Here is a 15,022-nt window from a genome sequence, read left to right as displayed (position 1 = left end):
ATACTGTGATGTGTGAGTTCTTATACCTAAGCACTTGCCTACTGCAAAATCTTCATTTCACTTAAACAAGAGTCCTAAAATACACTCAGACTGAACAGCAGAAAAGACATTTCTCTGATACAAGTGACATATTTATTTTTTCCTATTTCATTCCTCCCCAAGAAACTGTTTTCACATCCCTGCAAGCTTTTTGGAGGCTAACCAGCTGCAGCTACACAGGAGGGTGGCTGGGGAGGCATGTAGGGGGAAGAAGAGGAAAGGTGTCACTGCTGAGCAAATAACTTTCCAATAATCTTTCCCACAGTGTGAGTTTTCCACCTGGGAAGTCAAACACAAGGGTCAACATTTTCTGCTTTAGGTGTTTACACTAAACAAACATCCAGTTTTTAAAGGGGTTGTGCAACCCCACTTCCAACCAGAGCAGGAGGTCACTGGGGGTGTTTGCTTTTGAAAGCCAGGCTATTTTTACTTTATCCATGTAGGCACCTGTAATTTTCCTGGATATAAACTGTATGCCTTTGAGACTCTTCATCTGTCATCTGCTCTTCCTACGCTTTAAAAGCTGAAGGAAGTGAAGTCTATTATGACAGGCTAGCACAACAAATAGTGTTACAATGAACCATGTAAAAAAAATCCCTCCCAAAAATCAAGCTCATCAACAAATTTTACCATAATCTGCATTAAATCTTTATCTGTGATCAGTCTTGCAAGCACTCATGGAAGTTTACCAACTTTAGCACATTATGTATTGCCACAATCTCAAAAATAACCCAGAAAAACCATATTACCTCCCCCTCTTGAGTCTTAGGGCTTAGTTTTTAAGACTGATTTAGCCAAACAGTTATTTAATTTTCAATTTAAGAGTTGTGATAGGCCTCAGGCTGATCTTACCCAGCTGAGAAATCCATCTCTCTTGTACTTGTTACAGAGAATTTAACATGGTGACATTTATGAGTTCCTTCAGTAGTAGTGCATAAGATCAGACTATCAAAGTATTTCAGCATAAATAACATTCAAAGAAAGTTTTAAACCATTACACTGAGAAATGAAATTTAAAGTGTCTGGTTTTGGTTCCTTGTTCATGCTGTGTTCTGAGGTTCTTTTAATAAAAATTTTACTTTTGTCCCCAAGTAGGCTTTTTGCCTTGAACATCACATTTAAGAGGCACATTCACTTCAGTACTGCAAAATGTGGTCTCTTTGTTACTAACAGCAAAATTTCCTGGAGTCAACACTTTCTATCAGGAATTGGCTATTATACAGACATCTTAGCCCCTGAGTATTGGATTTACCTGGACCAAAAGCAAACCAGCACTCCAGATTCAAAGAACCAATGCAAAGAAAAGCATGACTGTGCCCTGAGTCAGCTCAGATCCAGTGGTCTTATTAATTTGGACTCTACACCACAGAAATTGGGCTCTTCTAGACCTGAGCTGATCCTGGAAGCAGCACAGCCACAGTCACAGAGTTTAGGCCAGGGAATTAGGTCCTGCCAGCACTGAGTTGGCTCCACATGAAGGCATTTGCACATGCCACATGGCTTACTTGTAAACCAGGACAAAGCCACCCACAGGTAACCAAGGGCTGACTAACTTGGACAGAGCAGGATTGGCTCCTGTTAACTCATTCATGACTAACACACTGCATTCAATTCCACAGTAATTGTAGCAAATGGACCAAACAATTCATCAGAGTGAACTCACCTTGGGCTCGACCTGGAGACAAGTGACTGTTTTTTCTGGCATTCACTGCCAGCACATCCTCACCAAACTGTTCAGTCAACAAGTGTCCAGCTGCTGTATCAGTGTTGGCAGGATATCTGCCTCGTTTCTTGTGTTTCTTCCTCCACATGTCCTCCTCCTCCCTCTCATCAGAACCGGAAGATTTCTGCAGAGCCCCTCGGTGTCTCAGGCTGTTTGATGCTCTCCCACCAAGGCTGTCACTCACATTTAACAGGCCAGATGCAGCTCCACGCTGATACACGTAATAGTCTTCCTCCACCTCCAAGTCTCCCCCTGGACTAACAATGGCATTTTTTTTAAGAGAACATCTGTTCAGAGCACTTTGGGGTTTATCATTCTCAAACCCAGGCAGAGGCTGTTCCAGGTGAGATGTTCTGACTGGTGAATAGCTGTGCATGTTTATCCCATTCCTGACTGGATTATCCTTCACCAGGCCTCTCCTCAGAGGCAGGTCTAGATCCAAGCTGGGGTCATTGGAGAAGCCTTCCTCCAGCTGCATCTTCTGTGCAATGTGGTTCAGGTAGGACTGGAAGCGGCCGCTGTGGTGCTTTTGCACCAGCCTGGCGTAGGCGCTCTTCTGGGAGGCAGCTGCCTTGCTCAGTCCCTCCTTGGCACCCTGGGCAGGAGCTGCACTTCTCACATGCCCCAGCTGATCCATAGTGCAGTGAAAGGCCCAAACTTCTGAGAGTTAAAAACAGATATAGAGGAAAAGAAGTTTATTTTCCTGAAACAAAGTGTCGAATAATTGATTACACCAAATGATACAAAAGCATAACATTTTTGCTGAAAAGGAATTCTGGGTTTGTAAATCACTTCAATGTGGGAAAGGGGTTTCACAATGTACTCAACATCTGCCCTGCATCAAATCCCTGTCCATAACCTATGAGTGACCACAGCCCATAAGCTGTACCTGCTCACACACCACATAAAACAGGGATTTTGTCCCACCCCAAATACACAGGATTCCTTTAATCTGCTCTTTCTTTCCTTTGAAAAAGCCGCCACCGACAGACTGACCAGAAGCACCAGTTTAGTGGTTATCAGAAACAAAATCTTGTCATGTCCAGCCTGGGGTCCTCAAAAATAACTGCATCCTTACTGGAGCTCTTCACTGTTGCTGTCAAAAGCAAACACTGCCTGTCACCTCCCTCCCACAGTGACTGACACTTCTCCATTGTACAGGACAATTCCTTCAAACACCAGGACTACCCATTTCAGCTTGTCTTTTTAGCCATGAACTCCCTCCAGTAAAACAGAAGTAAAACAATAATTATCTTGCAAGAGCTCCTAATTCTTACTGACTGAGACACACTGCCTGCAGCTCCATCCAGCACCAGTTTCTGTAGATGGTGTCACATCTCCACCTTTGCTGCACAAGCGTGAAACTTAAGCAGATCAAGCATCTTTCAATCCTTTTTCAGGTGATTTAGCTTTTAAGCTTTTGGAGCAAAACAATCTACTAAATTATGCTCAGCTACTTTGAGGTAAATTACAGGTATAGACAGGACATAGCAATGATTTTTGCTGTATGTTAAATCAAAGAAGAATGTAAGAATTTCTTGATAATGGAGACCAGTGCAACTGCTGGCTTCTGCAAGTTTTCATAAAAATGCCTCTTTTTCACTTCAGGACAAGTTTGAAGCTGAACAGCTGAATTTCACCCCAGCTGGTACATGAAGAATTTCAGGGCTCACTGTCACCTCTGCTATCCCAGAACTGTGGGGCACTGGACTCTAAGTCTAAATAAAGGATACTGCCTATTATACCTATCCCTTCCCTTCTCTAAGCACAGGGATGTTTGGCAGGAGAGAATACAGAGATCAGCAAAAGTGAAATTTATATTCGCTTCTCTACTCCTACCATGCTTGGAATTGTTCTTTGCTCTTACTCAGCCCTCTTCTCCCTTTTGCTGTTGTTGCATAGAGGATGAGTACCCGGGCAGTCTCCTCCATGCCCACCCTGCCTGGGAATGGGGCATTGGCCAGCAGGGCCAGCTCCTCCTCGGGGTGCCTGCTCCGGCCCTTTGGGAGAAACAATACACATTGCACCGGGATTTACTTCGGTAATTGGGCACGGATGTGAGCAGGCTTCAAAATGCAAAGCAAAAATTAAAAATCCCTGAACAAATAGGAAAAATTCTTTATGTGGTTTGCGATTCTGGTTCCTAAGATTTTCCATTGGTGCTGGCCAATTGCTGAACTCTTCTAATAGACTGACCTGCCACCAAGCTATTACCAAACACACACGGGTAGGCCTACACCAGCTTTCTTTGGACGTCACCTTCTCCTGTTGCCAATGCAACAGAAGCAGATAACATTTACAAAAGCCAGTGAGACTACTCTCCAAACAATGGTTTGGTTCCAGGAGACAGGAATTTGTCATTTACCAGTAAAGAACAAACATTCACAGCTTGCCTTCACTGTATTTTCTACAGCTTTAACCACGTGAGCAGTCAGCAACTGCAGCACTGAAATATACAAGCCCTTGTACATTACAGTTTCATTATCAGTCCTCTGCGGGCAACCAAGAATTGAAATGTTCCCAATAGAACAGAGGGAAGGCAGAGGTGGGTACAGGCATATCCGCCCTGCCTGGGCACGGTGATGAGGGCGAGTGAAACGCCACGATGGACGCGCAGAGGGAGGACACTCTCTGAGCCGGGCCCAGGATGAAAGCCGCCCCTGTTATTGTCACCCGGCTGGTTCTGGGGATCACCGCTGGCCTCCACCACACCACCCCGGGGTGTCCAACTCCCCGGCCAACGCTCCAGTTCCAGCAGCACAGAACCCTCGGCACTCTCTCCCGCTGCCTCTCCTGCCACGCGTCCCCGGTCCCTCGGGAGCGCGGCCCGGGCCCCGAGCGGCCGAACGGGACAGCGAACCGCGGGGCCCGGCTGCGGCGGCGCTGCCACCGGGCTGACCGGGACTGAGCGCCGCCGGGCAGGGCCGGCCCGGGCCGGGCCCCGCTGTCCCTCCTCCCCTGCCCGGTGCCAGTCCCTGTGCCGGCCCCGCTGCCGCCCCCCGCCCCGCTCACCGGTGCCGAGGCCGCTCCGCTCCGTTTGAATGTCCCAGTGCCCCGTCCGCTTCCGGGGCAGCGGCGCCTACGGGCCGCGGCGGGGACCAGAAGGGCGAAGCGCGAAGCGCTCGTTGAGCACTCGGCGCGGCGGGGCGGGAGGGGGAGCCCCGCTGAGGGCTCGGGTGTCCCAGCCCCGCTCCCGCTCTGAGAGAGATCCCCGGGGGAAGGGGAGCCTCCGGGCAGCCTTGGGCTCCTCTCGGCCGGGCACAGCCCGTCAGGCGGGCAGCCCACCGCGGGCTGAGCTGGGGCATGGCGGGGCCGAGGGAGGTGCTGCCCCCGGCCCAGAGTGTCCCCAACCTGCCGGGTTTGCAGCCACCGGGATCCCGAGGGGTTTGGCAGCCACCTGCTCCCAGCCGGGGCCAGCGGAGCCTCCTGGGGTGGGTCGCTCTAGCTTAAGGCCAGCGCTCCAACTTCATCCAAATTTGTGTCCAGATCAGAGAAAAAAGCACAGGTTAGCTGATCTGATATTGTAAAGATCTGAGTCTGGTGTTGTTCCCCGAGGAAATTCAGCTTTGCAAGCACCTGTACCTCCAAAAGCCCCATGGGGAAACCTCCTTCAGTACTTATGGCCTCACCTGCACTGCAGAGAAGAGAAAGCTCCAGGATCCCATTCCCCAAGCTCTTTGGGATCCCCTTCCTTGAGCTCTTTGGGATCCCGTGCTCTTTGGGATCCTGTTCCCTGAGCTCTTTGGGATTCTGTTCCCTGAACTCTTTGGGATCCCCTTCCCTGAGCTCTTCCTGTTCCCCTGGCGCTGGAAGTTGGGCAGAGCCAAACCTGCTGATCCCCTGCTCCCCCACAGCACAGCACCCAAGGAGTGACCAGCCCTTGGTGCTGAGCAGCAGTGCCTGACCTCCTCCAGGATAAGTTGGAGCCTGTGGATCAGAGGGTGTCATTAAAGCATGAAACCAGAGTCAAGAGCTGGCACTTTTATTACCTCCTCTTTCTGTGACCACAGACCTCTCACAAGGCTTTATAGCAGAGTCAGACCCAGGCTCTGGCTGACTGAGAATATGTATTTTGGTCACTCTGGTGTTACCTTCAAACTCAGGCTGTGTTTGCCAAAGAATTTCAAATAGAAGAAAATCTGAAGATCAATCAACTGTCCTCATGGCACCCCCAGTCAATCCCATTTGAGCTGTCTGCCTGGAGAATGCCCTCAGTAGATGGAGGAAGGATCCAAAGGGACCTGAACTGGTGTCTCCAGGCAGGGTTCTGATGGGGAAAGGCTCTGTTTAGTCTTCATTTTGGCAGGAACATCTGTGCAGGCATCCATGCTGCCCCTTCACTTAGGGTGGGGAAGACGCCGGCCCCACAGTCCTTATTCTTCATCCTGCCTGGTATCAGTCACCTCCAAAGGCCATGAGGCCACATCTGCTCAGGGTGCAGCATCATCTGTGGCTCCCAAACACCACATGGCCCCTCACCCATCCGCACAGTCAGCACTGCTGAGCCTCCACGAGGCCATGGCAAGCCCAGAGCCCTCCAGCTCCAGCCCTCAGCTGGGTCGAGGGAGCTGCCCTGAGAAAGCACCAGGCTCTTGTAGGGACCAAGGGCAGCAAGCACAGACCTGCCTGACAAGGACAGTCACATCCTCCCCAGGGCCAGGATGCCACAAGCAAAGGCAGTGTCTCATTTGCAGGAACCATGCAGAGCCAGCAGCCTCTGCCCATGATCTGCTGGCACTGATGCCAGCTCATCAGCTGCCCCACCCTGGAAGCTCTGGCCACCTCAAGGACGAGAGTGAGCACTCAGCTCTGCTCTGCCATGGCTGAGAGGCCCCATGCTGGCCAAGAGGCAGCGAGCAGCCATCCTTCGTTTGAACAGAACCACTAGTCACACAGCAGCTGCTCCCACAGGACCCAAAGACAGAGCAGGGACACCATTTCTGCTGGAGGTGGCCCCATGGGTAGCATGGCCACACAGGATCACCCTGTCACGGGGAGGATGTGTGCTGCCCTTCTTTACCCTGCTCTCCTGGCTGCTGATAAAGCAAGGTGGTTGGCCCTGGGAAGGTGGGTGCTCTGAAGGCAGGGTGGTGGCACAGCCCCAGCTGCTCAGGGCTGACCCATGTCATCCATTCAGGCTGCCCTTGCTGCGTGGAGGAGAGCAGGGATGGGGTGGGGGGACCCAGGGCCTCCAGCCCCCCTGTCCCCCTCCCTGTCCCAGCCAGGTGGGAGCAGCAGCTCCTCTCCATGTTGTTGAGTCACGCTGTGTCTCTGCTCCTCTTCACTCCAGTGGGGATGAAGCCGAGCTGGGAGTTTGGCCAGGCTGCCCCCTGCACCAGGTGGTGCCACCAGCAGCAGTAGCTTCATCATTCCCTGGTCCTTCCACAGATGGGAGAGGAAGGGGAGAGGATTCTGTGTTTGGTGGTGCCACTGCTAGCCCTGGGGCCTGGGGCTTGCAGGGATATCAGGTGTGGTGAGAAGGATGTGGTTCCATGGCTGGATGCCTCTCACCCTCACCTCCTGCCTCCAGCTGGGCCCTGCTGCACAAGGGACCACGATCTCCTGCAGGTCAGCAGAGCACTGCTCAGCCCTGCTCTCCTGGTAGCAGCCAGGGATTTGGGAATCTTGTCTGCTCCATGGGACAGGGCCTGTGTTTGTGCCCTCTTTTGCTCTACCCCATCACTGACCCGGACAAATGAGAGTTACAGCAAATCCTTGTCTCCTTCCCAGTGCCCCATGGGCACACAGAGGATTCTGAGTGGCTGGGACCAGCTGCATGCCCATCCTTCACACACTTCGGAAGCGATCACGTGCAAACATCACAGCAAGCTGGTGCCTCATGCAGGATCTCAAACACAATCCTCCAGGGAAGGGCTGGATTTCTTCACTCTCACCTTTGGCTCCATCTTCCATCCACACCATCCTCGTGGCTGCTGAACAGAAGGGAGCCATTGCCTCACTGCTGCTTCCCTGACCCTCCATGGCATCTCATGGGCTTTCCAAAAGGAAAGGTCCCTGAGCAGATTTTTCCCTTGCACTCTCATTTCCTGGGGTCCTGTAGCAGCAGGCCCAGCCCGGTGCCCTGGCTTGCTTTCCCACAGCACAGGATTATCTCACCATCTTCCCCCAGGCAGTAACTGGGAGCTGCTTCCCGACTGGGAGGCTGGAACGTGTTGTGGCACCTCGGCCGAGGTGAGAGCACAGCTCGGCTGTGGCTGCTTGGCCGGGAGCTCCCGCTTACGGAGGCTTTGGCTCCTCTGCCCCGGTTCCAGCAGGGCCCGCCCGGCCCTCGTTTACATCAGCGTTAATCAGCAGTGACTGGCCAAGGGGCTGGAGCCACCCCGAGCTGACTCAACCAGGGGAACCCTGGATGGGAGCAGAGCAGCTCCTCTGACGCTCCCAGGCGCTTCCTGCAGCCCACCCGGTGTGAGCTGATGCTGCACATGGAAATGCCCCCTGCAAACCCAAATGTCACCTCTCACAGTATTTCAGGTAGCAGAGGGATGGAGGGCAGCAGGGTACTCTGCCTCTGCCTCCCTGCTGTTGTCTGCAGGACAAACCCACATGGCACAAGCATGTGCTCAAAGGCAAAGCGGGGCTGTGAGTTTGTCCTGGAGCCTCTGAGCACCCTTGGAAATGTCTTGATTGCAGCAGCAGCAGCACCCAGCATTAAGCCTGAGTCTGTCTCCTTTTGACATCTCTCAGGCACTGGGAGTCATCTGGGCGCTTGGCCGGGGGACATAAGCCATGCTCAGGGAGGATAAAGGGGAGTGTGACAGATTTATTACCATAAATAAGCTAAAAACCATCTCTCTCCACAGTAGATACCATCTGCTGTGTCACAACACATGTGGTCTTGTCCCACCCGTCCTTCAGCTTCTCCAGTCTTCTCCAGAGCCCTCCATACCTCTGGTTGGGAAACTTGCCACCCAGGATCAGGATGGATGGGTTCCCATCCCCTTCATTGCCTGGAGGAACTCTGCAACTCACCCCAGGCAGGGGGCAAGGTCTGCCTTGGCTTTGTTTGTCCAGTCAAGGAAGAGAGAACTAGACCCCAGCAAAGAGGGTCAGGCAGACCAGAAGCAGGTGAAGGAGGCAGTGGAGAAAGGAGGTGAGAAGCCAGGGTAGGAGCAGGGTTAGCGCCTTGCAACTTTAATTTAGATTTGTCTTTTGGATATCTTTAAGTCTCTTCTGCTTGTTGTAATGGTCAAATCTCTTTTATAATATATCTCTCAGTTTTCAGTGTGGAGGGCCTTCCAGTGGCAGGACTGAGCCTCCCAAAGGTGCTCAGACTGGCTATGGATGACACCAAAGCTCCAGAGGTCACATCCGAAAACTTGGGAAAGGAGCTGCCCTGCACTTACTGAACTTGTGGGCAGCAGGGCTGGGGGACAGAGGGGCAAGGGATATGCAGTGACTTCAAACCCCTTCTGATGCTCCCAGGGAGGTGGAAAAGATACTTTCCAGAAGGGCAGGAACTAAGGAACCACACTGCTATGCAGTCCCAAGGGTAGGGACTCACCCCACAAGCCCTGATCTCTGCCCTGCATCTCCCACTCCACACACCAGGATGAGATTGAAACAGCCCCCTCGGGATTGCCATGCAGATGGGTGATGAGTGGGGACAGCACACTGAGGGCACGGGGGGATGCTGCAGGGGGGACCATGGGCTGAAGGCTCGGTGGGCACGTCCCAGCAGCTCGGGGAAGGCAGGCAGGGGCTGTGCGGCCCCGCTGCGTCTGGCAGGCGGGGCACAGAGTGAGAGCAACTTATCAGTATTAGCTCATGTGAAAGCTCGGTGCCTTTGTATCTCAAGCAAACACCGGCCATTATGCCCCAGCAGGCCGGCATTGTTATTCTGTCTGGTTGCTTAAGGTTAGGGCTGTGGAGCCCTGCACGTCCACAGCGGCTGCCTGGGGTGGCAGCGGGGCCACCGTGACCCCCTGCAGCCAGCAGAGCTCCCCAGCCACGGGAGCAGCCACCTCTGCTGCTCCCAGGCATGGCCAGAACACAGCCAGGCCCTTATCGTCTCCACAAGGCTGCCCCACCATTCGTGGTGCTGAAATCTTCCTCTTCCAATGCCAGCCCCCTGCCCCAGCCAGGGTCATGCAGTGCTCCTCAGCTGGCACCTACACAAGCTCCCTCCCAAAAAGAAAAATAAAAAAAGGCAAAAAGCCCAAACTTGGCTTTACTGGGATCACTCCCTTTTAGGAGGCCAAAGGCTTGACCACCAGCATGGCCAAGAACAACACATTTGCCTCTCTACCTCCCAACACTCCCCTGGGGATTACCACACCACAGGCTCCAGGGTGACTCTCAGGAAGCCCAAAAGATTTGCCCTGAAGAACCAATGCCAAAAGGGACTTCCCACCACCTGGAGTGGGTTCCCAGGAAGCCAGTTCAGAGGAGCTGGAGGATGTTTGTGTCTGGCAGGGGGGCTGCAAGGGAGCTGCTGCTGATGGCTTCTTCGAGGGTGACAGGGGTTTGCACAGCCAAACCAGGCGGAAGAGGCTCCTGCCAAGCCAGGACATGCTGCTGCCAGAGCTGTGGGGCTGGTGAGGACCTGCTCTCCAGGCCTGGGTGTGCACATAGCACAGGAGGGCATAGACACCCTCCCCCTGAGGCACTGGTGGCATCTGGCTCCACCACTGGGATGGAGATTCCCTGGATGCAGGCTGGGGGTCCATCCCTACAGGATAAGGATCCTGTTGGATCTCTTCTCATGATCTGCACACAGCATGGCTCCCTGCAGGGATGAATGTGATATCCATAACTCATTCTGGGGCTTTTCTGGGCCATCACCCCTTTGGGCAGTTCCTATTCCCAAAGGGATGCTCAGTGCCAAAATCAACAAGCCTGGGATGATGTTGGGACCCTGAAGCTGTGGGTGAAACACTGCCAGACCCCCATTTCTGGAGGGAAGGCATCTGCAAAAAGGAGGAAAAAGACAACTGTGGCATTTAGCTTGGAAAATCCCAACAACCTGCCCCTACATCAGCTGCAGACCTGAGGCTGCCAGGAGCTGGAGGCAGTGCAATTCATATCCTCTGAGGACTGATGCAGAGGGAGGCTCGTGGTGTGGAGTCACCCGTGCGTTAGAATTGCTTCATTTCATTGACATTCAACAAAACCCTGAGACATTGTGTTCCTGCTCCCACCAGAGCAGTGAGGCATCCCAGCTCCAGAGCACAGATATCCCATTGTAGCCCTGGGAAAAACACCCAGAATGTCAGGAGGAGACTGTAGCATCCTAGGAAGCCCAGGAGAAATGGCAACTCCCAAAAGGCAAAGCCCTGGGGAAAAAACACACTGTGCCTATCAGGATATCAGCACTTCTCTAGCAAAGACCTGTGAGTCTCTGCCTGGGGCTTGTCCTTTTCTCCTCAGCTTTGCCACTCTGGGAGGTTTTGGGAGGGGACAGAGAAGACCTCTTGGTCTCTAACCCTTGCAGCACATGCAGCCCCATTCTTGCCTGCCCCATCAGGGCAGCCCTGTGGTCTGTCTCCCCATCACCATCCCGGTTTGGGGAGAGGGGATATTGGCCATGCCTGTATCCTCAGACAGAGCCCTCTTCCAGACCCAAAGGAGACAGGGGAAAGTGCAAAATCCCATAGTGTTTCCTGTAATGCCTCATTCAGCAGCAGCAGCAGCAGCAGCATCCAAAACAAACACCAGGGATGTTCAAACAGGCCAAAATCTTCATCAGTGTTTCAGACCCCAGTGCGTGGAGCCCCCCCATCCCCATGACAGCCTGGTGGCTGCTGGGGCTGGGGGCTGTAGTGGCCAGGTCTGAGCTGCCAGGCAGTGCTCCTGCCTCAGGGGCTACAGAGTTATTCCCCAGAAAACCTTTCTTTAAAGCATCCTCAGGAGGCACATCACCACAGACGTGGGACCAGATAGTCTCCTGCATGCACCAGAGGCTGCTCATCCATCCCCATAATGAAAATTGAAATCTCTCTTCAAACTGCTTCCCACTGAGCTGGCTATCATCAGACCCCTAGAGAGGTACTCTAAAACCAGTGAAAAGAAGAAAACCAACTGTAAAAAACTCCTGTTTTGGCACATCAAGCCCTTGGTGACATTCTCTTGTGAACACATCATATTCCTGAGGACTGGCAGTTGGTGGCTGTGCTGGAGGGCAAGTAGCTCCCTGATCCTAATAGCTGCTCCATCTTTGTACCTCCTCCATCCCACCACCTGGGATGGTTCTTGACCAACAGCTCCTTGGGTTGGCCACTGGTTATGGGAAAACATCAGCCCCTCTGGCATCACCATCACATGCACTCAGCCTTCTGATGTCTCTTTTTGCAAAGGGATGATTGGCTTTCACATGGCATCAGCTGAAAATCCTCATCCTAGCCTTATCCATCTCTTGGGCAGGAAGTACTCTCCTGGCCCAAGGCAGCAGAAGAGACATAAATCTGGCCAGTGATTTCCCAAATCAATAAGGAACATACTCCCTAAGGATTAGTGAGTTGAAGAAAAAGGAGATTAATCACTGGCTGTTCACTGCTACAGTAGCAGCTTGCTTCAGACTGGAGTCCACATTTCTATCCTGTGAACCTTCTTGACATGATCCTCTGGAAGGTGCCTGGAACCTGGCTCCTGATTTCAGCCAGGAGAGCCAGGGCCACACTGCTGCCCAGCAGGGTGCAGCCTCACCCCTTCCTTGTGATGGGACCAGAACACCCCATGCTGCTGTCACACAGATCCCCATGACCCATCTCCTCCCACACTCCAAATCATGCTGGCACTGGTCACACTTTGATGAATCCCTCTCCATCCTCAGACAGGGGACGTGTGTGCCCTCACACACACACACAGCACAGACTCTGCCCCTTCCCCACTCCCTACACACACAACAAGTTCCCATATCCCGGGCTCACCCCACTTCACTAAGATTCAGCAGCATCTCCACAGCAGCCCATTCCCCATAATCCAGGTTCAATGCTAGTATTTCTCAGGGACAGGCCAGCCCTGGTGCCCCTCTCTCCTCCTGGCTCTCTTTGTACCCCTGGTGCAATAGGGAGGGGTGTCACCCCCTCCATCCCACCCCACAGGTCTCCATCCCTCCTTGTGCAGCTGTGCAGGATCCTTTTTGCTCTCCGGTGCCTGGAGAAGACCCCTGTGAGCCCAGCCCTATCTCTTCACTTCTCATTTTCCACACATGCCTCGAGTCTGCCAGTTCTCATCCTGGGTGATCATCCCACAGGGCTGTGCACTAATGAAGGTCCATCCCCTTAAGGGTTAAAAGCTTTCAGGCCCCCACCCCACCAAACAAAAGGGTTTCACACTCTTAACCCCTTCCTGCACACCTCTGCTCCAGCTCTGAGCTTTTGCCACCCCAGCGGATCCGATCTGGTTTGAGTTAAGTCTTTGTGTGCGCCGGGCTCTGACTTCGGCAGAGTAATTTGAATAACAAGACTAATTGGATTTATAAAGCACAGCCCCCCCTCTCCCCCTCAAACCCGAGGCTCTGCACAGTGTGACAAAGAAAACACACTAATGAAAACCACGCTAGAGAGAGCCCAGGGCAGGGACAGCCTCCTGCGGGCGGGCACTGGCTGGGACCTGACCGCCTTGTGGCATTTGTGGCGATGCTCTGATCCCGCGGGCCGAGGGCAGCTGGAGCAGCTCCGGGACCGACCCCGCGAACGGCAGCGTGCGAGGGGGGCTGGTGGTAAGCGAGGTGGCCCTTCCTGCCCACACTGTGACATTTTTCTGCAGCCATCCGCCCGTCTCCTTCCCCGCCCCGGGTCCACAGGGAGAAGCCAGGGGACAGGCTGCCCACAGCAGCAGGCAGGAGCCAGCACACCCAGAACGCTGATGGCAGGGTTCTGTGGGGGTTGCTGAGCTGCTGGTGGCCTCAGGCACTCTGACATCCCTGGAGAGATGTCATCTCTCATCCTGTGGAGACCCAGACTCAGCTGCTGCTCCCCCTTCCCCTTGCTGATGGGGGTAGTGGTGCAGAGCCCCCCATTTCTTGCACCCTGGTGAGGCTGGCTGCAGCATTCCAGCTACACTTCACGTGGGACAAGGACTGAACCCCGAGAGAAGGGGCCTCTCTCTGCTCCTTGCCTGCACCCACGGCTCTCTGGCACCCAGGGTCGGCTCTAATCCCGACTCCATCACTTTGCTCTGCCTGCACGCAGACAAATGCCCAAGCACAGCTTCACACTCAGAAAAGTCCAAGTTGTCTCCACCTGGCAGGCACAATGGAAAAAACACCGAGACCTTCTCCTTCCAGCTCCCGTTCACATGGAGCTGAAAAGCTGATCTCGCTTGAAGTGTCCCGTGCCCAGTAGCCTGGGCTGTGGAGGAGGAAACATCTCCCTGCTCCTGAGCAGGGGTACTACAGACCCCCAAAGAGCCATGGTCCCCCAGCAGGGGCAGCTTCCCAGAGATTTTTGGAGCAGCAGAGCCCAGAAAGACCAGGATACAGAGCAGGAGGAAAGGACCAGACTGAAACAGACTCCAGGGACAGGGGGAAGAGCAGAGAATATTTCCCTGGTCTCAGGGAACGGATTTGGGGTGCAAATCCAGCTTAATGCAATTCAGCCCTGGATGCTCCTGCAATGAAAGGAGTGTCTTTCCTCATGCCAATAAAAGCATTCCCCCTGGACAGAGGGCCAGGGATGATGCTCAGCTCCATCAGCAAAAAGCCAGCAGAGCTCCAGAGCTGCCCATTGTCAGCCCCAGCAGCAGCAGAGGCACAAATCCTGCCCTGCCAGCCAGGGAAGGAGAAGGCTGAGAGCAAGGAGCCTCCCCAGAGGCCCTGCAATCCACTGGAGCTAATCCCAGGATCACACCTTTCTCCTGTACCCTCTAGCTCCAGGAGAAGGTCAGAGGGAGGCCAGGCGGCACAGGGGTCAGCCAGTGAGGTCCTGTCCCCATAAGGGACCCTGTGACACTGACTGTTCCCTGCAAAGGACATCCTGAGGGTGCTTGAAAAGCCCCATCTCCAGGGCCAGGAGCACCCTCAAGGTCCTCCCAGAAGCAGAGGGAGCAGGTCAGTGCCCCGACCCGAGAGACCCACTTAGATCCCCTCAAGAAGCACCGCTGCCCCCTCCATCCCTTTGTGTCCCCCACGTCCCTGTCACAGAGGGCAGTGGCCCTGCTCCTGCCAAGCAGGGATCTGGGAGGCACAGATTCTGATTGAATTCTGGATGTGGGAAAAAAAAAAAAAAAAAAAGAAAAAGAAAAAAGAAAGGTGCTTTTTGCACTTATTTCTGTCTTTTGGGATGAATCCCGCACCGGGAC

The 15,022-nt window shown here is 53.6% G+C and overlaps 1 protein-coding gene across 3 annotated transcripts in view; it reads right to left on the bottom strand.

Annotated features, from left to right (window-relative positions):
* Positions 1-4,930, bottom strand: part of DIS3L2 (DIS3 like 3'-5' exoribonuclease 2) — a 180,275-nt gene extending 175,345 nt beyond the window's left edge. Inside the window, exons 1-2 of one of the 3 annotated variants that reach the window (XM_071437863.1) lie at positions 4,775-4,930; positions 1,703-2,422 (exon numbers count right to left, since the gene is read on the bottom strand). In XM_071437863.1, the coding sequence (XP_071293964.1) occupies positions 1,703-2,399 (697 nt within the window). In that variant the 5' untranslated portion in view covers positions 2,400-2,422; positions 4,775-4,930. Of the gene's footprint in view, positions 1-1,702; positions 2,423-4,774 lie in introns of those variants that run through there. The other 2 variants (XM_071437864.1, XM_071437865.1) reach the window with 2 other exon arrangements.
* Positions 4,931-15,022: the final 10,092 nt, after the last annotated feature.

This window comes from Agelaius tricolor, unplaced genomic scaffold (assembly GCF_023055355.1).
Source record: "Agelaius tricolor isolate 1412-34295 unplaced genomic scaffold, bAgeTri1.0.p SCAF_12, whole genome shotgun sequence".
Taxonomy (NCBI): Eukaryota; Metazoa; Chordata; class Aves; order Passeriformes; family Icteridae; genus Agelaius; species Agelaius tricolor.
The sequence above is the reverse complement of the archived record's forward strand: the minus strand, read 5'-3'. Positions and strand labels throughout refer to the sequence as shown.